This window comes from Aegilops tauschii, chromosome 2, assembly GCF_002575655.3.
Source record: "Aegilops tauschii subsp. strangulata cultivar AL8/78 chromosome 2, Aet v6.0, whole genome shotgun sequence".
NCBI lineage: Eukaryota > Viridiplantae > Streptophyta > Magnoliopsida > Poales > Poaceae > Aegilops > Aegilops tauschii.
In genome coordinates, this window is record NC_053036.3 from 601555409 (window position 1) to 601570945 (window position 15537).

The 15537-nt window shown below is 42.3% G+C and overlaps 1 protein-coding gene across 1 annotated transcript; it reads left to right on the forward strand.

Annotated features, from left to right (window-relative positions):
• The first annotated feature begins 13669 nt into the window (after positions 1 to 13669).
• On the forward strand, positions 13670 to 14555 carry LOC141041325 (uncharacterized). The gene is made up of 2 exons (XM_073507462.1): positions 13670 to 13777; positions 13872 to 14555. The coding sequence occupies exons 1-2, from the start codon at positions 13670 to 13672 to the stop codon at positions 14553 to 14555; spliced, it is 792 nt and encodes a 263-aa protein (XP_073363563.1).
• The last annotated feature ends 982 nt before the right edge of the window (positions 14556 to 15537 follow it).

Sequence of the window (15537 nt, forward strand, 5' to 3'; positions counted from 1 at the left end):
ACAAAATAATAATATCAGGGACACTCAGGTTTCCACAGTTTCCGCGACCAATTAAGCACCTACTAGCAAATATAGCAAAGTAACGTAGAACAGGAAAATGTATGCTAGTGATTCGTGCGTCGGAAACCTTCCTCGTTTCCCCTACAGCAATTATATCAATAAACCCCTCCACATCGTTACGATGTGGTTCCTTTATGAAACCCAGAAAAGGTAACTTGCAAACCTCACAGAATTCACGAAGGGTCATCTCCTTATACTCATCATATAAATAAAAATCCACCATAGGTGGTGACCTCCTAGAATGGAAATGAAAATTTTGCACAAAGGTATTCGTGAGTAAGAGATACTGTTCGCGTTGGTCGCGGAGGAAGTCGGTGAGGCCTGCATTCTCAGCCAACTCATAAAAATCATCATAAATCCCGGCTGCTCTCAAGAAATCATCGCAAGGCCATTCACACGGCCGAACCTCCGCGGTGCGAGGCAGATTATATTTGGGCCTCTCTGCTTCTTCACTTTGCTTATCCTTTGAGCTTCGGCTCGAAGAGCCCCTCAAAAATCTCTTCATCATTTTCTGAAAATTTCTGAAATTTTTAGTAACTTCAAATAAAAGTGAACCAAACTCAACAAAATTGATAGCAACTACTCCTAGAAGTGCCTAGAGACTATATCATGCTTAGAACTACTTGGGACCATATAAATTTGACATGCAAGCTCAAGAACATGGTCACCTAGGCAGCAAAAATTTGCAATGAATAAAGCACTAGAACAAAAACTAATTGGACCAATAGAGGAGTCACATACCAAGGAACAATCCCCCAAAGCAGTTTTGTGAGAGGTGCTTTGAGCAAGGAGATCAAAAATCGCAGCAAAATGAGCTAGAACTCGTGCTTGAGCTGGTTGGTGATTTTTTTGGGAGGAAGAAGAAGTGTGTGGGTGCGGGAATAAGTGGAGGGGAGCCACCGTGGGCCCACGAAGCAGGGGGCGCCCCCAGGGGGTGGGCGCGCCCTGCACCCTCGTGGCCAGGTGCTTGCTCCCCCTGCTGTGTTCTCAGTGCCAGATATTCTCAAATATTCCAGAAAAAATCATATTAAATTGGCAGGGCATTTGGAGAACTTTTATTTTCGGGATATTTTTTATTGCACGGATAAATCATAAAATAGATAGAAAAATACTATTTTTACTTTATTTCAACTAAATAACAGAAAGTAAAAAGAGGGTACAGAAGGTTGTGCCTTCTAACTTCATCCATCTCATGCTCATCAAAAGGAATCCACTAACAAGGTTGATCAAGTCTTGTTAACAAACTCATTCCGAATAACATGGAACCAGAGAAATTTCGAATAACACTATGTTACCTCAACGGGGATATGCACATCCCCAATAATAAGAATATCATATTTCTTCTTGACAGCAAGAAGAGGAAATTCAAAGCCTCCAAAAATAATTGATGGAATTTTTCCGATAGAATTGATACTGTGGACTTGAGGTTGTTTCCTCGGAAAGTGTACCATATGCTCATTACCATTAACATGAAAAGTGCTTTTGTTGCAATCAATAACAGCCCCTGCAGTATTCAAAAAGGGTCTTCCAAGAATAATAGACATACTATCGTCCTCGGGAATATCAAGAATAACAAAGTCCGTTAAAATAGTAATGTTTGCAACCACAACATGCACATCCTCACAAATGCCGACAGGTATAGCTGTTGATTTATCAGCCATTTGCAAAGATATTTCAGTAGGTGTCAACTTATTCAAATCAAGTCTACTATATAAAGAGAGAGGCATAACACTAACACCGGCTCCAAGATCACATAAAGCAGTTCTAACATAATTTCTTTTAATGGAGCATGGTATAGTAGGTACTCCTGGATCTCCAAGTTTCTTAGGTATTCCACCCTTGAAAGTGTAATTGGCAAGCATGGTGGAAATTTCAGCTTCCGGTATCTTTCTTTTATTAGTAACAATTTCTTTCATATACTTAGCATAAGGATTCATTTTGAGCATATCAGTCAAACGCATACGTAAAAAGATAGGTCTAATCATTTCAGCAAAGCGCTCAAAATCCTCATCATCCTTTTTCTTGGATGGCTTAGGAGGAAAAGGCATGGGTTTCTGAACCCAAGGTTCTCTTTCCTTACCGTGCTTCCTAGCAACAAAGTCTCTCTTATCATAACGTTGATTCTTTGATTTGTGGGTTATCAAGATCAACGGCAGGTTCAATTTCTACATCATTGTCATTACTAGGTTGAGCATCAACATGAGCATCATCATTAACATTATCACTAGGTTCATGTTCATTACCAGATTGTGTTTCAGCATCAGAAATAGAAATATCATTGGGATTCTCAGGTGTGTCAACAACAGGTTCACTAGAAGCATGCAAAGTCCTATCATTTTTATTTTTCTTCTTTTTAGAAGAACTAGGTGCATCATTATTATTTCTCTGAGAATCCTGCTCAATTCTCTTAGGATGGCCTTCATGATACAAAGGTTCCTGAGTCATTTTACCAGTTCTAGTAGCCACTCTAACAGCAAAATCATTATTCTTATTATTCAATTCATTGAGCAAATCATTTTGAGCTTTAAGTACTTGTTCTACTTGAGTGGTAACCATAGAAGCATGTTTACTAATGAGTTTAAGTTCACCTTTAACTCTAGACATATAATCACCCAAGTGTTCAATCATATAAGCATCTTGTTTTAATTGTCTACCAAAGTAAGCATTAAAATCTTCTTGCTTAAGCATAAAGTTATCAAACTCATCTAAGCATTGGCTAGCAAACTTTGTAGGAGGGATTTCAGCTTTATCATATCTATAGAGAGAATTTACCTTTACTACCTGTGTCGGGTTATCAAGACCATGAGTTTCTTCAACAGGTGATGGATTAAAACCATGTGTTTCTTTAACAGGCGGTAAATTCTTAACATCTTCAGCTTTAATACCCTTTTCTTTCATAGATTTCTTTGCCTCTTACATATCTTCAGGACTGAGAAATAGAACACCCCTTTTCTTCGGAGTTGGCTTAGGCGTTGGTTCAGGAAGTGTCCAATTATTTTCATTGGTCAACATATTATTCAATAGAATTTCAGCTTCATCTAGTGTTCTTTCCCTGAAAACAGAACCAGCACAACTATCCAGGTAGTCTCTGAAAGCATCGGTTAGTCCATTATAAAAGATATCAAGTATTTCATTTTTCTTGAGAGGATTATCAGGCAAAGCATTAAGTAATTGGAGAAGCCTCCCCCAAGCTTGTGGGAGACTCTCTTCTTCAATTTGCACAAAATTATATATTCCCCTTAAAGCAGCTTGTTTCTTATGAGCAGGGAAATATTTGGCAGAGAAGTAATAAATCATATCCTGGGGACTACGCACACAACCAGGATCAAGAGAATTAAACCATATCTTAGCATCACCCTTTAATGAGAATGGAAATATCTTAAGGATATAATAGTAGCGGGTTTTCTCATCATTAGTGAACAGGGTGGCTATATCATTTAATCTAGTAAGATGTGCCACAGCAGTTTCAGATTCATAGCCATAGAAAGGACCAGACTCAACCAAAGTAATTATATCAGGATCAACAGAGAATTCATAATTCTTATCAGTAACAAAGATAGGTGAAGTAGCATAAGCAGGATCATATTTCATTCTAGCATTCAGAGTTTTTTGTTTCAGCTTAGCTAATAATTTCTTAAGATCACTTCTATCATTGCAAGCAAGAAAGTCTCTAGCAGTTTCTTCATCCATAACATAGCCCTCAGGCACAACAGGCAATTCATATTTAGGGGGAGAGTCTTCATCATCACTTTCATCAATATTATCAGTTTCAATAATTTCATTCTCTCTAGCCCTAGCAAGTTGTTCATCAAGAAATTCACCAAGTGGCACAGTAGTATCAAGCATAGAAGTAGTTTCATCATAAGTATCATGCATAGCAAAAGTGGCATCATCAATAACATGCGACATATTAGAATTAATAGCAGAAGCAGGTTTAGGTGTCGCAAGCTTACTCAAAATAGAAGGTGAATCAAGTGCAGAGCTAGATGGCAGTTCCTTACCTCCCCTCATAGTTGAGGGATAAATTCTAGTTTTCGCGTCTTTCAAGTTCTTCATAGTGACCAGCAGATATAAATCCCAAGTAACTCAAAGAATAGAGCTATGCTCCCCGGCAACGACATCAGAAAATAGTCTTGATAACCCACAAGTATAGGGGATCGCAACAGTTTTCGAGGCTTGAGTATTCAACCCAAATTTATTGATTCGACACAAGGGGAGCCAAAGAATATTCTCAAGTATTAGCAACTGAGTTGTCAATTCAGCCACACCTGGATAACTTAATATCTGCAGCAAAGTATTTAGTAGCAAAGTAATATGGAAGTAACGGTAACAGTAGCAAAAGTAATATTTTTGGGTTTTGTAGTGATTGTAACAGTAGCAACGGAAAAGTAAATAAGCGAAGAACAATATGTGAAAAGCTCGTAGGCATTGGATCGGTGATGGAGAATTATGCCGGATGCGGTTCATCATGTAACAGTCATAACATAGGGTGACACAGAACTAGCTCCAATTCATCAATGTAATGTAGGCATGTATTCCGAATATAGTCATACGTGCTTATGGAAAAGAACTTGCATGACATCTTTTGTCCTACCCTCCCGTGGCAGCGGGGTCCTAATGGAAACTAAGGGATATTAAGGCCTCCTTTTAATAGAGTACCGGACCAAAGCATTAACACATAGTGAATACATGAACTCCTCAAACTTCGGTCATCACTGGGAGTGGTCCCGATTATTGTCACTTCGGGGTTGCCGGATCATAACACATAGTAGGTGACTAATGACTTGCAAGATAGGATCAAGAACTCACATATATTCATGAAAACATAATAGATTCATATCTGAAATCATGGCACTCGGGCCCTAGTGACAAGCATTAAGCATAGGAAAGTCATAGCAACATCAATATCAGAACATAGTGGATACTAGGGATCAAACCCTAACAAAACTAACTTGATTACATGATAAATCTCATACAACCCATCACCGTCCAGCAAGCCTATGATGGAATTACTCGCGCACGGCGGTGAGCATCATGAAATTGGTGATGGAGGATGGTTGATGATGACGATGGCGACGGATTCCCCTCTCCAGAGCCCTGAACGGACTCCAGATCAGCCCTCCCGAGAGAGTTTAGGGCTTGGCGGCGGCTCTGTATCGTAAAACGCGATGAATCCTTCTTTCTGATTTTTATCTCCCCGAACACGAATATATAGAGTTGGAGTTGAGGTCGGTGGAGCTCCAGGGGGCCCACGAGGCAGGGGGGCGCGCCCCCCACCCTTGTGGAAAGGGTGTGGGCCCCCTGGCCTTGATTCTTTCGCCAGTATTTTTTATATTTTCCAAAAATAATTTCCGTGAAGTTTCAGGTCATTCCGAGAACTTTTGTTTCTGCACAAAAATAACACCATGGCAATTCTGCTGAAAACAACGTCAGTCCGGGTTAGTTCCATTCAAATCATGCAAGTTAGAGTCCAAAACAAGGGCAAAAGTGTTTGGAAAAGTAGATACGACGGAGACGTATCAGAAGGCCTTATTCATGAAATTACCGTAGGGGAAGGCAGAGGAGTGTCGGGGGCAAGAGTGGCTAGTATTCATCTTCCTGCTTTACGCTATTACTCATTATTTGCTGGGAGGTGTTTAATCGGTCGTGGAGAGAGTGGAGGCCTTAGTGCCCCTGACCTCGCTATTTTGCGCCATGCTTTACATAGAGATAGAACTTACAGTTTGGGCGCTATGGTTGCTAGATGGGTGAGTATGAACCGTGTAAAGGGTCCTATTTTCGGAGGTATCTTCGCCTCCTGCCTTGCTAAACATTTTGAGATACCCATTAGGCACTATGAAAAAGAGGAGAAACTGCTACCCACTATACGTTTAGATTATGACAACATGGTAGCACATAAGTTTATTCGCCATGATGAGGAAATGAGACTTATTTATAACCTAGTATTTAGCAAGAACACTTTTCAGATTATTCCCTTGCCTGCACCTGTTTTGTTCGACATTCATTCAGGCAGGTACTTCGTTTTTCCCGCAGATATTCTTGCATACTGGGAGGGGACACGATCCCTACCTCCTGAGCCAGAGCCATAACCTGATCCATATCAGGAGTCTATTTATCAGTGGGATCCACAGGAGCTCGCTAACCAGTGGAACCCCCAGGATCCTCCACAGTACACCGGAGAGGGCTACTTTGATCCATGGGTGTAGACCAACTTAGGACAAAAGCCTAAGCTTGGGGGTATGTATTTCTCACTGACATTACATTCATGTTCACATACTCATTCTAGTTGTCAGTGTTCATACTTTTTCATTGTAATATCCATGCTAGTTTATTTTCTTTTCCCGCCTTCTTCTTGTGTGTTTGTTAAACCTTAAGAAAAAAACAAAAAAATTAGTTGTAGTTTACTTTCCATGCATGCTTAGTAGTAATATTAAAAGAAAACCCAAAAATATTTCCTATTCTTCTTTTACTTGTTGGGAGCTTTCCCGTGTAAATAGTTTTTCTCATTCTTGTTTTACTTTCTTCAGAAAAACAAAAACTCCAAAAAATATTTCAGTGTGTTCCTTTGAAATTCTTTTCTTTTCTTTGGGGGTCGAGAGGAGAAGACCACGATGAAAATGTTGAGTGGCTCTCATATGCATTATTGTTGATCTAACAAAGAGCCCATATTACCTTGTCTTTTCCCTTGAAATAAATGTTTGCAGATTCCAGCTTGGTCCAATGCACTTGCACTATTATTATTATTCACACAGTTCGGTTGTGCAAGTGAAAGACAATAATGACGATATATGATGAAATTATCTTGTTTTTGTAAATATGATTAGTTCATCGTTCCCGATTCAGCCCATTATGAATGAAACGTGTTTGCAATGACCATTAGTGATTATAGTTACTCATGCCATGCTTAATTAGCTTGGAGCTTATAATGTTTTTACCTTGCGTGCCAACATGGAAATTAAAATGGTTGTGATGTGGTATGATAAGATGGTATCCTCCTTTGAATGATTCGAGTGACTTGACTTGGCACATGTTCACACATGTAGTTGAAACAAAATCAACATAGCCTCTATGATATTTATGTTCATGGTGATTTATATCCTACTCATGCTTGCACTCAATGTTGGTTAATCTCAATGCATGTTTATGACTGTTGTCGCTCTCTAGTTGGTCGCTTCCCAGTCTCTTTCTAGCCTTCACTTGTACTAAGTGGGAATACTGCTTGTGCATCCACTTCCATAAACCCCAAAGTTGTTCCATATGAGTCCACCATACCTTCCTATATGCGGTATTTACTTACCGTTTCAAGTAAATTTGCATGCGCCAGACTCTAAACCTTCAAATAATAATCTGTTTTGTGTGCTCGAATAGCTCATGTATTCAACTAGGGTTGTCTATATCTTCCATGCTAGGTGGGTTATTCTCACGATGAGTGGACTCCGCTCATCATTCACGAGGAAATGGCTAGTAACCAGGATGCCCAGTCCCATGCTTAAAGCAAATCAAATCAAGATAATTGCAAACAAAACTCCCCCAGGATTGTTGTTAGTTGGATGGTACCCGTTGTTTCAGACCAGCCGTGGAGTGTGCTTGTTGGTGGTGGGGGAGTATAAACCTTACCATTCTGTTTGGGAACTGCCTATAATGTATGTAGCATGGAAGATACCGAGATCTCTTGGTTGTTACGTTGACAATGAAAGCATACCGCTCAAAATATTATTCAATCTGTATTTCAAAACTCGAGCTCTGGCACCTGTGCAAATCCCTGCTTCCCTCTGCGAAGGGCCTATCTATTTACTTTTATTGCTGAGTCATCATCCTCTTATAAAAAGCACCAGTTAGAGAGCACTGCTGTCATTTGTATGCACTGTTATTAATTTATATTAAGTATGACTGGATCTATTTTACCATGAATTACAATGTTTAGTCAGTCCTTGATCTTCAGGGGTGCTCTACATTTATGTTTTGCGGTCTTAGAAAGGGCTAGCGAGATACCATCTTGTTATATCATATCATGATTGTTTTGAGAAAAGTATTGTCATCCGAGATTTATTATTATTGCTCGCTAGTTGATTATGTCATTGATATGAGTAAATGTGAGACCTAAAAGTTATTGTGAATATGGTTAGTTCATAATCTTTGCTGAAAACTTGAATGCTGGCTTTACATATTTGCAGCAACAAGATCAAACGGAGTTTGTAAAAGTCTTTCTTTATCACTTTCAGTTCGTCAACTGAATTGCTTGCGGACAAGCAAATGTTTAAGCTTGGGGGAGTTGATACGTCTCTAACGTATCTACTTTTCCAAACTCTTTTGCCCTTGTTTTGGACTCTAACTTGCATGATTTGAATGGAACTAACCCGGACTGACGCTGTTTTCAGCAGAATTGCCATGGTGTTATTATTGTGTAGAATAAAAAGTTCTCGGAATGACCTGAAACTTCATAGAGATAACTTTTGGAATTAATAAAAAATATTGGTGAAAGAATCAGCACCAGGGGGCCCACACCCTAGCCACAAGGGTGGGGGCGCGCCCTCCGACCTTGTGGGCCCCTTGGACCTCCACCGACCTCAACTCCAACTCCATATATTCAATTTCGGGGAGAAAAAATCAGAGAGAAGGATTCATCGTATTTTACGATACAGAGTCGCCGCCAAGCCCTGTTCTTCCTCGGGAGGGCGGATCTGGAGTCCGTTTTGGGCTCCGGAGAGAGAAATCCGTCGCCATCGTAATCATCAACCATTCTCCATCACCAATTTCATGATGCTCACCGCCGTTCGTGAGTAATTCCATCATAGTCTTGCTGGACTGTGATGGGTTGGATGATATTTACTATGTAATCAAGTTATTTTGTTAGGGTTTGATCCCTAGTGTTGTTGGGGAACGTAGTAACTTCAAAAATTCCCTACGCACATGCAAGATCATGGTGATGCATAGCAACGAGAGGGGAGAGTGTTGTCCACGTACCCTCGTAGACCGAAAGCGGAAGCGTTATGACAACGCGGTTGATGTAGTCATACGTCTTCATGATCCGACTGATGCAAGTACCGAACGTACGGCACCTCCGAGTTCAGCACACGTTTAGCTCGATGACGTCCCATGAACTCCGATCCAGCAGAGCTTCACAGGAGAGTTCCGTCAGCATGGCGGCGTGATGACGGTGATGATGTTGCTACCGACGCAGGGCTTTGCCTAAGCACCGCTACGATATGACCGAGGTGGATTATGGTGGAGGGGGGCACCGCACACGGCTAAAAGATCAATGATCAATTGTTGTGTTTCCAAGGGGTGCCTCCCTCCCCGTATATAAAGGAGTGGAGGAGGGGGAGGGGGCCGGCTCCCTATGGCGCGCCCCATGAGGAGTCCTACTCCCACCGGGAGTAGGACTCCCCCCTTCCAAGTAGGAGTAGGAGAGGAGAGGGAAGGGAGAGAGGAAGAGAAGGAAAGGGGGGCGCCGCCCCCTCCTTGTACAATTCGGACTAGAGGGGGAGGGGGCGCGCGGCTGCCCTGGCCACCCCTCCTCTTCTCCCACTAGGGCCCAATAGGCCCAATAAACTCCCTGGGGGGTTCCGGTAACCCCCCGGTACTCCGGTATATGTCCGAAACCTCCCGAAACACTTCCGGTGTCCGAACATACTCGTCCAATATATCGATCTTTACGTCTTGACCATTTCGAGACTCCTCGTCATGTCCGTGATCATATTCGGGACTCCGAACTACCTTCGGTACATCAAAACACATAAACTCATATTACCGATCGTCATCGAACTTTAAGCGTGCGGACCCTACAGGTTCGAGAACTATGTAGACATGACCGAGACTCGTTTCCGGTCAATAACCAATAGGGGAACCTGGATGCTCATATTGGCTCCTACATATTCTACGAAGATCTTTATCGGTCAAACCGCATAACAACATATGTTGTTCCCTTTGTCATCGGTATGTTACTTGCCCGAGATTCGATCGTCGGTATCTCAATACCTAGTTGAATCTCGTTACCAGCAAGTCTCTTTACTCGTTCCGTAATACATCATCCCGTAGCTAACTCATTAGTTGCATTGCTTGCAAGGCTTATAGTGATGTGCATTACCGAGAGGGCCCAGAGATACCTCTCCGACAATCGGAGTGACAAATCCTAATCTCAATCTATGCCAACCCAACAAGTACCTTCGGAGACACCTGTAGAGCACCTTTATAATCACCCAGTTATGTTGTGACGTTTGGTAGCACACAAAGTGTTCCTCCGGTATTCGGGAGTTGCATAATCTCATAGTCATCGGAGAATGGAGTTTTAGTCATCTTGCCCATGAGGCATGGTTTGCAAGTACCAAGTGATTCATAATCAAGTGATTCCAAAAGTCCATCAGAATGGAGTTTCTTCATGCGCTTTACACGAATATGACCTAAACGGTAGTGCCACAAATAAGTTGCACTATCATTATCAACTCTGCATCTTTTGGCTTCAATATTATGAATATGTTTGTCACAACTATCGAGATTCAACAAAAATAGACCATACTTCAAAGGTGCATGACCATAAAAGATATTACTCATATAAATAGAACAACCATTATTCTCTGATTAAATGAATATCTGTCTCGCATCAAACAAGATCCAGATATAATGTTCATGCTTAACACTGGCACCAAATAACAATTATTCAGGTCTAAAACTAATCCCGAAGGTAGATGTAGAGGTAGCGTGCCGACGGCGATCACATCGACCTTGGAGCCATTTCCCACGCGCATCGTCACCTCGTCCTTGGCCAAGCTTCACTTAATACGCAATCCCTATTTCGAGTTGCAAATATTAGAAACAGAACCAGTATCAAATACCCAGGCACTACTGCGAGCATTACTAAGGTACACATCAATAACATGTACTCCCTACGTTCGGATTTACATGTCGTGGGGGTTCTAAAATTTGAACTACGAAACATTTACAAGAAACCCCCTGCGCATCTTCAAATTGTACAAAAATAGACGACGACAGTGTGCGCGGCTCGCGCGTGAAGAATCGGCCGCCGGCGAGGCTACAGGCCAGTGGAGCTCCGGCGCCGGCCTGATCCCGATCCTTATCCCCTGCCAAAAATCTCCCGAAGCTCCTCCGCTGCCTCCGGCCGTGGATCAACGGAATCGAGGCCATCTCCTCCCACCACGACCGCCGCTGCCCCCACGAGCTCGACGCCGACGGGCGACCTCAGTCCTCCCCGAGCCAGTCCGAGCTCCGCCGCGCCGAGAGCTACGCCCGCCTCGAGCCACTCTTGTCGGAAAGCAATGAATCAACTGAATCGCCGCCGTCCCCTCCCAATCCGGTCGCTGCTTGCCGCCGCTGAAGCTCGTCACGGTAGCTCCTCCGGTGAACACAAAACAGCGGTGCTCGTGCTTCTGCTTCTGCAGCCGGTCGAGCTCGTGCTTCTGCTTCTGCCCTGCAGCCGGTGGAGCTCGAGCTGCTGCTGCTTCCCTGCCTTCGAGTTCTTCTTTGAAGAAGTTACAGGTTGCTGCTGCTACTCCTTGCTCTGAAATTTTCTCAAATAATCTGAAATTGCTGCTGCTCCTTGCTCTGAAAAGCATTCCCCACTGAAAGCATTGGAATAAATCATATACTCCATGTTCTGACCATGTTGCCCCATGGTAAGAAGAGCAGCATTGTGCTTGAATTGGATTGGAGTGTTGCTGTCAGAGAGTTTTTGGTTTCAGATTCCTTAGATAGATACCAAAATCTTGCGTGGTTGCAATTAGTGTGTTCTTGGATTCAGATCTGGTTCAGGTTCTAGCCTGCTGCAGCATGAATCAATCAAGCAAATCCCCATTTCTGAACCTATGCTAATCTTGCAAGCAGTATAAGACCAAGCAATGTACTCCAAATACTATAAGAACTGGAGTAATCACTTCATCATGGAAATCCTCATGATGAAGTGATGTTGGGAGGCTCATTGGTTCTACATAGCCCTTCCTTTTTGCACCTTTTATTTGTGAACTGAACTTACTTTAGCACTTGCAAATCCTCATAATGTTTGTAATGCTACAAGTGTTTATGTAGCTGAGTATTTTGGAGTGTACCTGTTGATGCTAAGCTGCAAGATTGGGCTCTATATACCACATAGCCCTTTGTTGCTCTTGATTGAAGTCGTCTTCCTCTGCATCTCATTTGCTTTGCTTCTGAAGGTGAAAAACATGATAGACCTGCCAAGAAGCTACATTTCTGAAAGGGCATTTTGCCAGGCACCAAGTACCAGTGCAAAGATGTTCAAAAAAACAAAAAAGTACCAGTGCAGAGTTTTGTTAGCATTCACAGTAAAAGTAAAAAATAAATAAGTAAAGTAAATGCATGGCTAATTTGTGTGACCAAAGAACACATGGCTAACGGGACAATGCTTTTCTAGAGACCAGCTGCGAGATGCTTATTCCATTTAGCTGCCTTGCATTAGCTGCACGCCAATACATAAAGAGCAAATTACATCTACTCTGTGTTTTTGTAAATATGGAATTTGCTATTCTGCAGGATATCACTTTGTAAAATACCTTATCAGTGTTGATTTGCTTTTTACTTTTTTCAGGAAAGAACAAGTTACTAACACTTCTTCATGGAAGAACAAGAAATTATCACTTTTACAGGGAAAAGAATAAAGGTACCATCAGTTTTTAGTAGTTCATTTTTGTGCCAGCAATTCCATTTTTCAGCTTGCTTTCATGTGCTGAGTGGGCAACTTGAAGGAGTACTCATTTTTCATATAAACTTTCATGTTCTTTCTTATTGGATCATGAACAGTTACCTGAGCAAGTGCTCCACCGCCGCAATGATGTTTGGGATTGATCTCAACATGAGTCCTCAACAAGATGATGCCTCAGAACCTGCAGATCAACAGGAAGAACACAACAGTCAACAATGATACAACAATGAAGAACTAGTCAATAATGAAGCAACAGGTACTACCTCCAAAACTTTTGCATTTTCATTTTCATTTCCATGATCTACTCCTATTATTTGCAATAGCTACATGACTTATCTTTTGCTCCTTATTTGAAAGGGGAAGAAGCAAGTGGTGTAGAGGAACCAATTCATGAAGGAGCAAGTGGTGTAGAGGAAGCAATTCATGAGGAAGGAAGCAAGTGCTGTACAGAAACCAATTCATGGGGAACTCACAAATGAGGAGAGATATGGTATTTATTTTGCACTCATGGTGATCAAGACCCAAAATGGACAAGTTCTGAAAAAAGACAAGGAGGTCATTGCTAGCCTACTCGATACAACCGTAAGAACTGTTGAGAGAATATGGGAAAGAGCTCTTAAACAGATTGAAAAAGGGGAGAAAGTTGATGTCTTAAATCAAAAGCCAGGTAGAGTTGGCCGCAAGCGGAAAGATTTGGATCTGTCGAGGGTGGTGACAATCCCATTGAACAGAAGGAGAACATTGTGAGGTCTGTCAAAGGCATTGGGTGTAAGCTGCACGACCTTACACTCAAGGTTCGAGTGGGGTCATTTGAAGCGTCACAGTAATAAGTTGAGGCCCCACTTAAACCTATCCAACATTGTAAAGAGATTGAAATGGTGCTTGGCTATGTGTGAAGATTATTGGTCCGCGACACGGGAATTAGACAACATAGCCTACATGGATGAAAAGTGGTTCAACATGACTGGGGTGGTGAACAACTACTATTTGCTTCCCGAAGAACCCGACCCCTTGCGCACCTTGCATCATAAGGATAGCATCGCCAAGGTGATGTTTCTCGCAGCCGTGGCTAAACCAAGATACGGCAAAGGTGGTGAGGTCACTTTTGATGGAAAGCTCGGCATTTGGGCTTTTGTCACAGAGTCTCCTTGCTCAAAGAACCAGTGAAAACAGAGATAAAGGGACGCTCGAGCTCAAATCATTGAAAGTCACACGAGATGTAATGAGGTATTACATGTGTGAGAAACTTATTCCTGCGATCCAAGAGCACTGGCCGGACGAAGATGAAGGACGGACAATCTATATCCAACAAGATAATGCCACGCCACATATTCTTCCCGATGACCCGGTTTTCCGACAAGTCATAGAACAGACTGATTTGGATATTAAGTTGCTTCAACAGCCTCCAAACAGTCCCGACATGAACATTCTTGATCTCTGCATATTCAGGTCTCTCCAGTCCCACACCGATAGCAGAGCACCTCAAAGCATCAGGGAACTGATAGAAGGTGTGGAGGAGGAATATCGAAAGTACCTGGTTGATAAGCTAGCTAGAAGCTTCGTGACGCTGCAGTCATGCATCCGAGAAGTAATGAGAAACAAGGGAGCGATAAACTACTTGATCCCTCACATGAACAAGGAACGCCGGCAGGCAGAAGGACGGCTTCCTATAGCTCTATCTATCGATCGTGAGCTAGTTGGGCAGACCATAGCCTTTATAGAAGAGGCAGAAGCAATCTTAGCAGCAGAAAAAGAGCAGAAGCAGCAGGAAAAGAGCAGAAGCTGCAGGAAAAGAGCAGCAAGAAAAGAGCCGCAGCAGCCTTGAAGAAGCAGAAACACCCTTCGAATACCAGCAGCCTCCAAGCAGCAGGAAAAGAGAACCAGGAGCCTTCAAGCAGTAGAAACACCCTTCGAGTACCAGCAGTCTCCAAGAAGCAGGAAAAGAGCAGCAACAACCTTCAAGCAGCAGGAAAAGAGCACGAGCAGCCTCCTCCGAGCAGCAGGAAAAGAGCAGCCACCTCCTTCAAGCGGCAGAAACACCCTTCAAGTAATAGTAGCCTCCAAGCAGCAGGAAAAGAGAACCAGGAGCCTTCAAGCAACAATAAAAAAGCAGCAGTAGCCTCCAAGCAGCAGGAAAAGAGCAACTCTTCTTTACTTGGGGTCAGCTAGTGCTCAGGTCCTTTTCTAAAAAGCCAGTGCTCTGGTTGGTGCTAGGAATGACCAGTTGGTTAAGAAGATTCAGATAAGTTGGTTTGGAAGAAGATTCAGCTAGTGCTCTGGTTTTTGCATCTTTCTCTGTAAAATACTCCTGCTTATAATTAATTAATTAATTTCTCAAGGGAAGAAAGAAGAAGAAGATAAGAATGGGATTTAATTGGATGGTCCTGTCATCTCCTCTTGCTTAATGAGCTGTTAATGTGCCCCCCTTTATAATTAATTAATTAATTTCTCAAGGGAAGAACTCTTATGCATTTGCTCAGTGTAGGCAAAAAATGGCTGAGTTAGAATAGATCAGCCTTAATGAATATGCTGACCCCAAGCATAGAGTGAAATCAACCCATGGACATTTCATTAAACAGGAGAGTAGTAATCTATTTTAGCAACCTACTCCTACAATTATTTTCATATATATGTAATTCAACTTGTGTAATCTGTCTAGGGTGCGTAATCTGTCTTCACCTTGTGTAACCATGCTATTTGTTTTACTGGAAGGTTAAAAAAAGCACCTGATTCTTTTGCCTCTTCTGAGTCTGAATCCCAGGGCTGCACTTGGAAGTGAGTCTTTTCTTTGGCTTTGCGCCCAAAAA

Bases quoted from the DNA above. Each gene is read 5' to 3' on its own strand.
- LOC141041325 (XM_073507462.1), top strand. From the start codon at position 13,670: ATGGATGAAAAGTGGTTCAACATGACTGGGGTGGTGAACAACTACTAT. The intron at 13,778-13,871 runs GTGATGTTTCTC...CTTTTGTCACAG, and splicing joins ATAAGGATAGCATCGCCAAG to AGTCTCCTTGCTCAAAGAAC.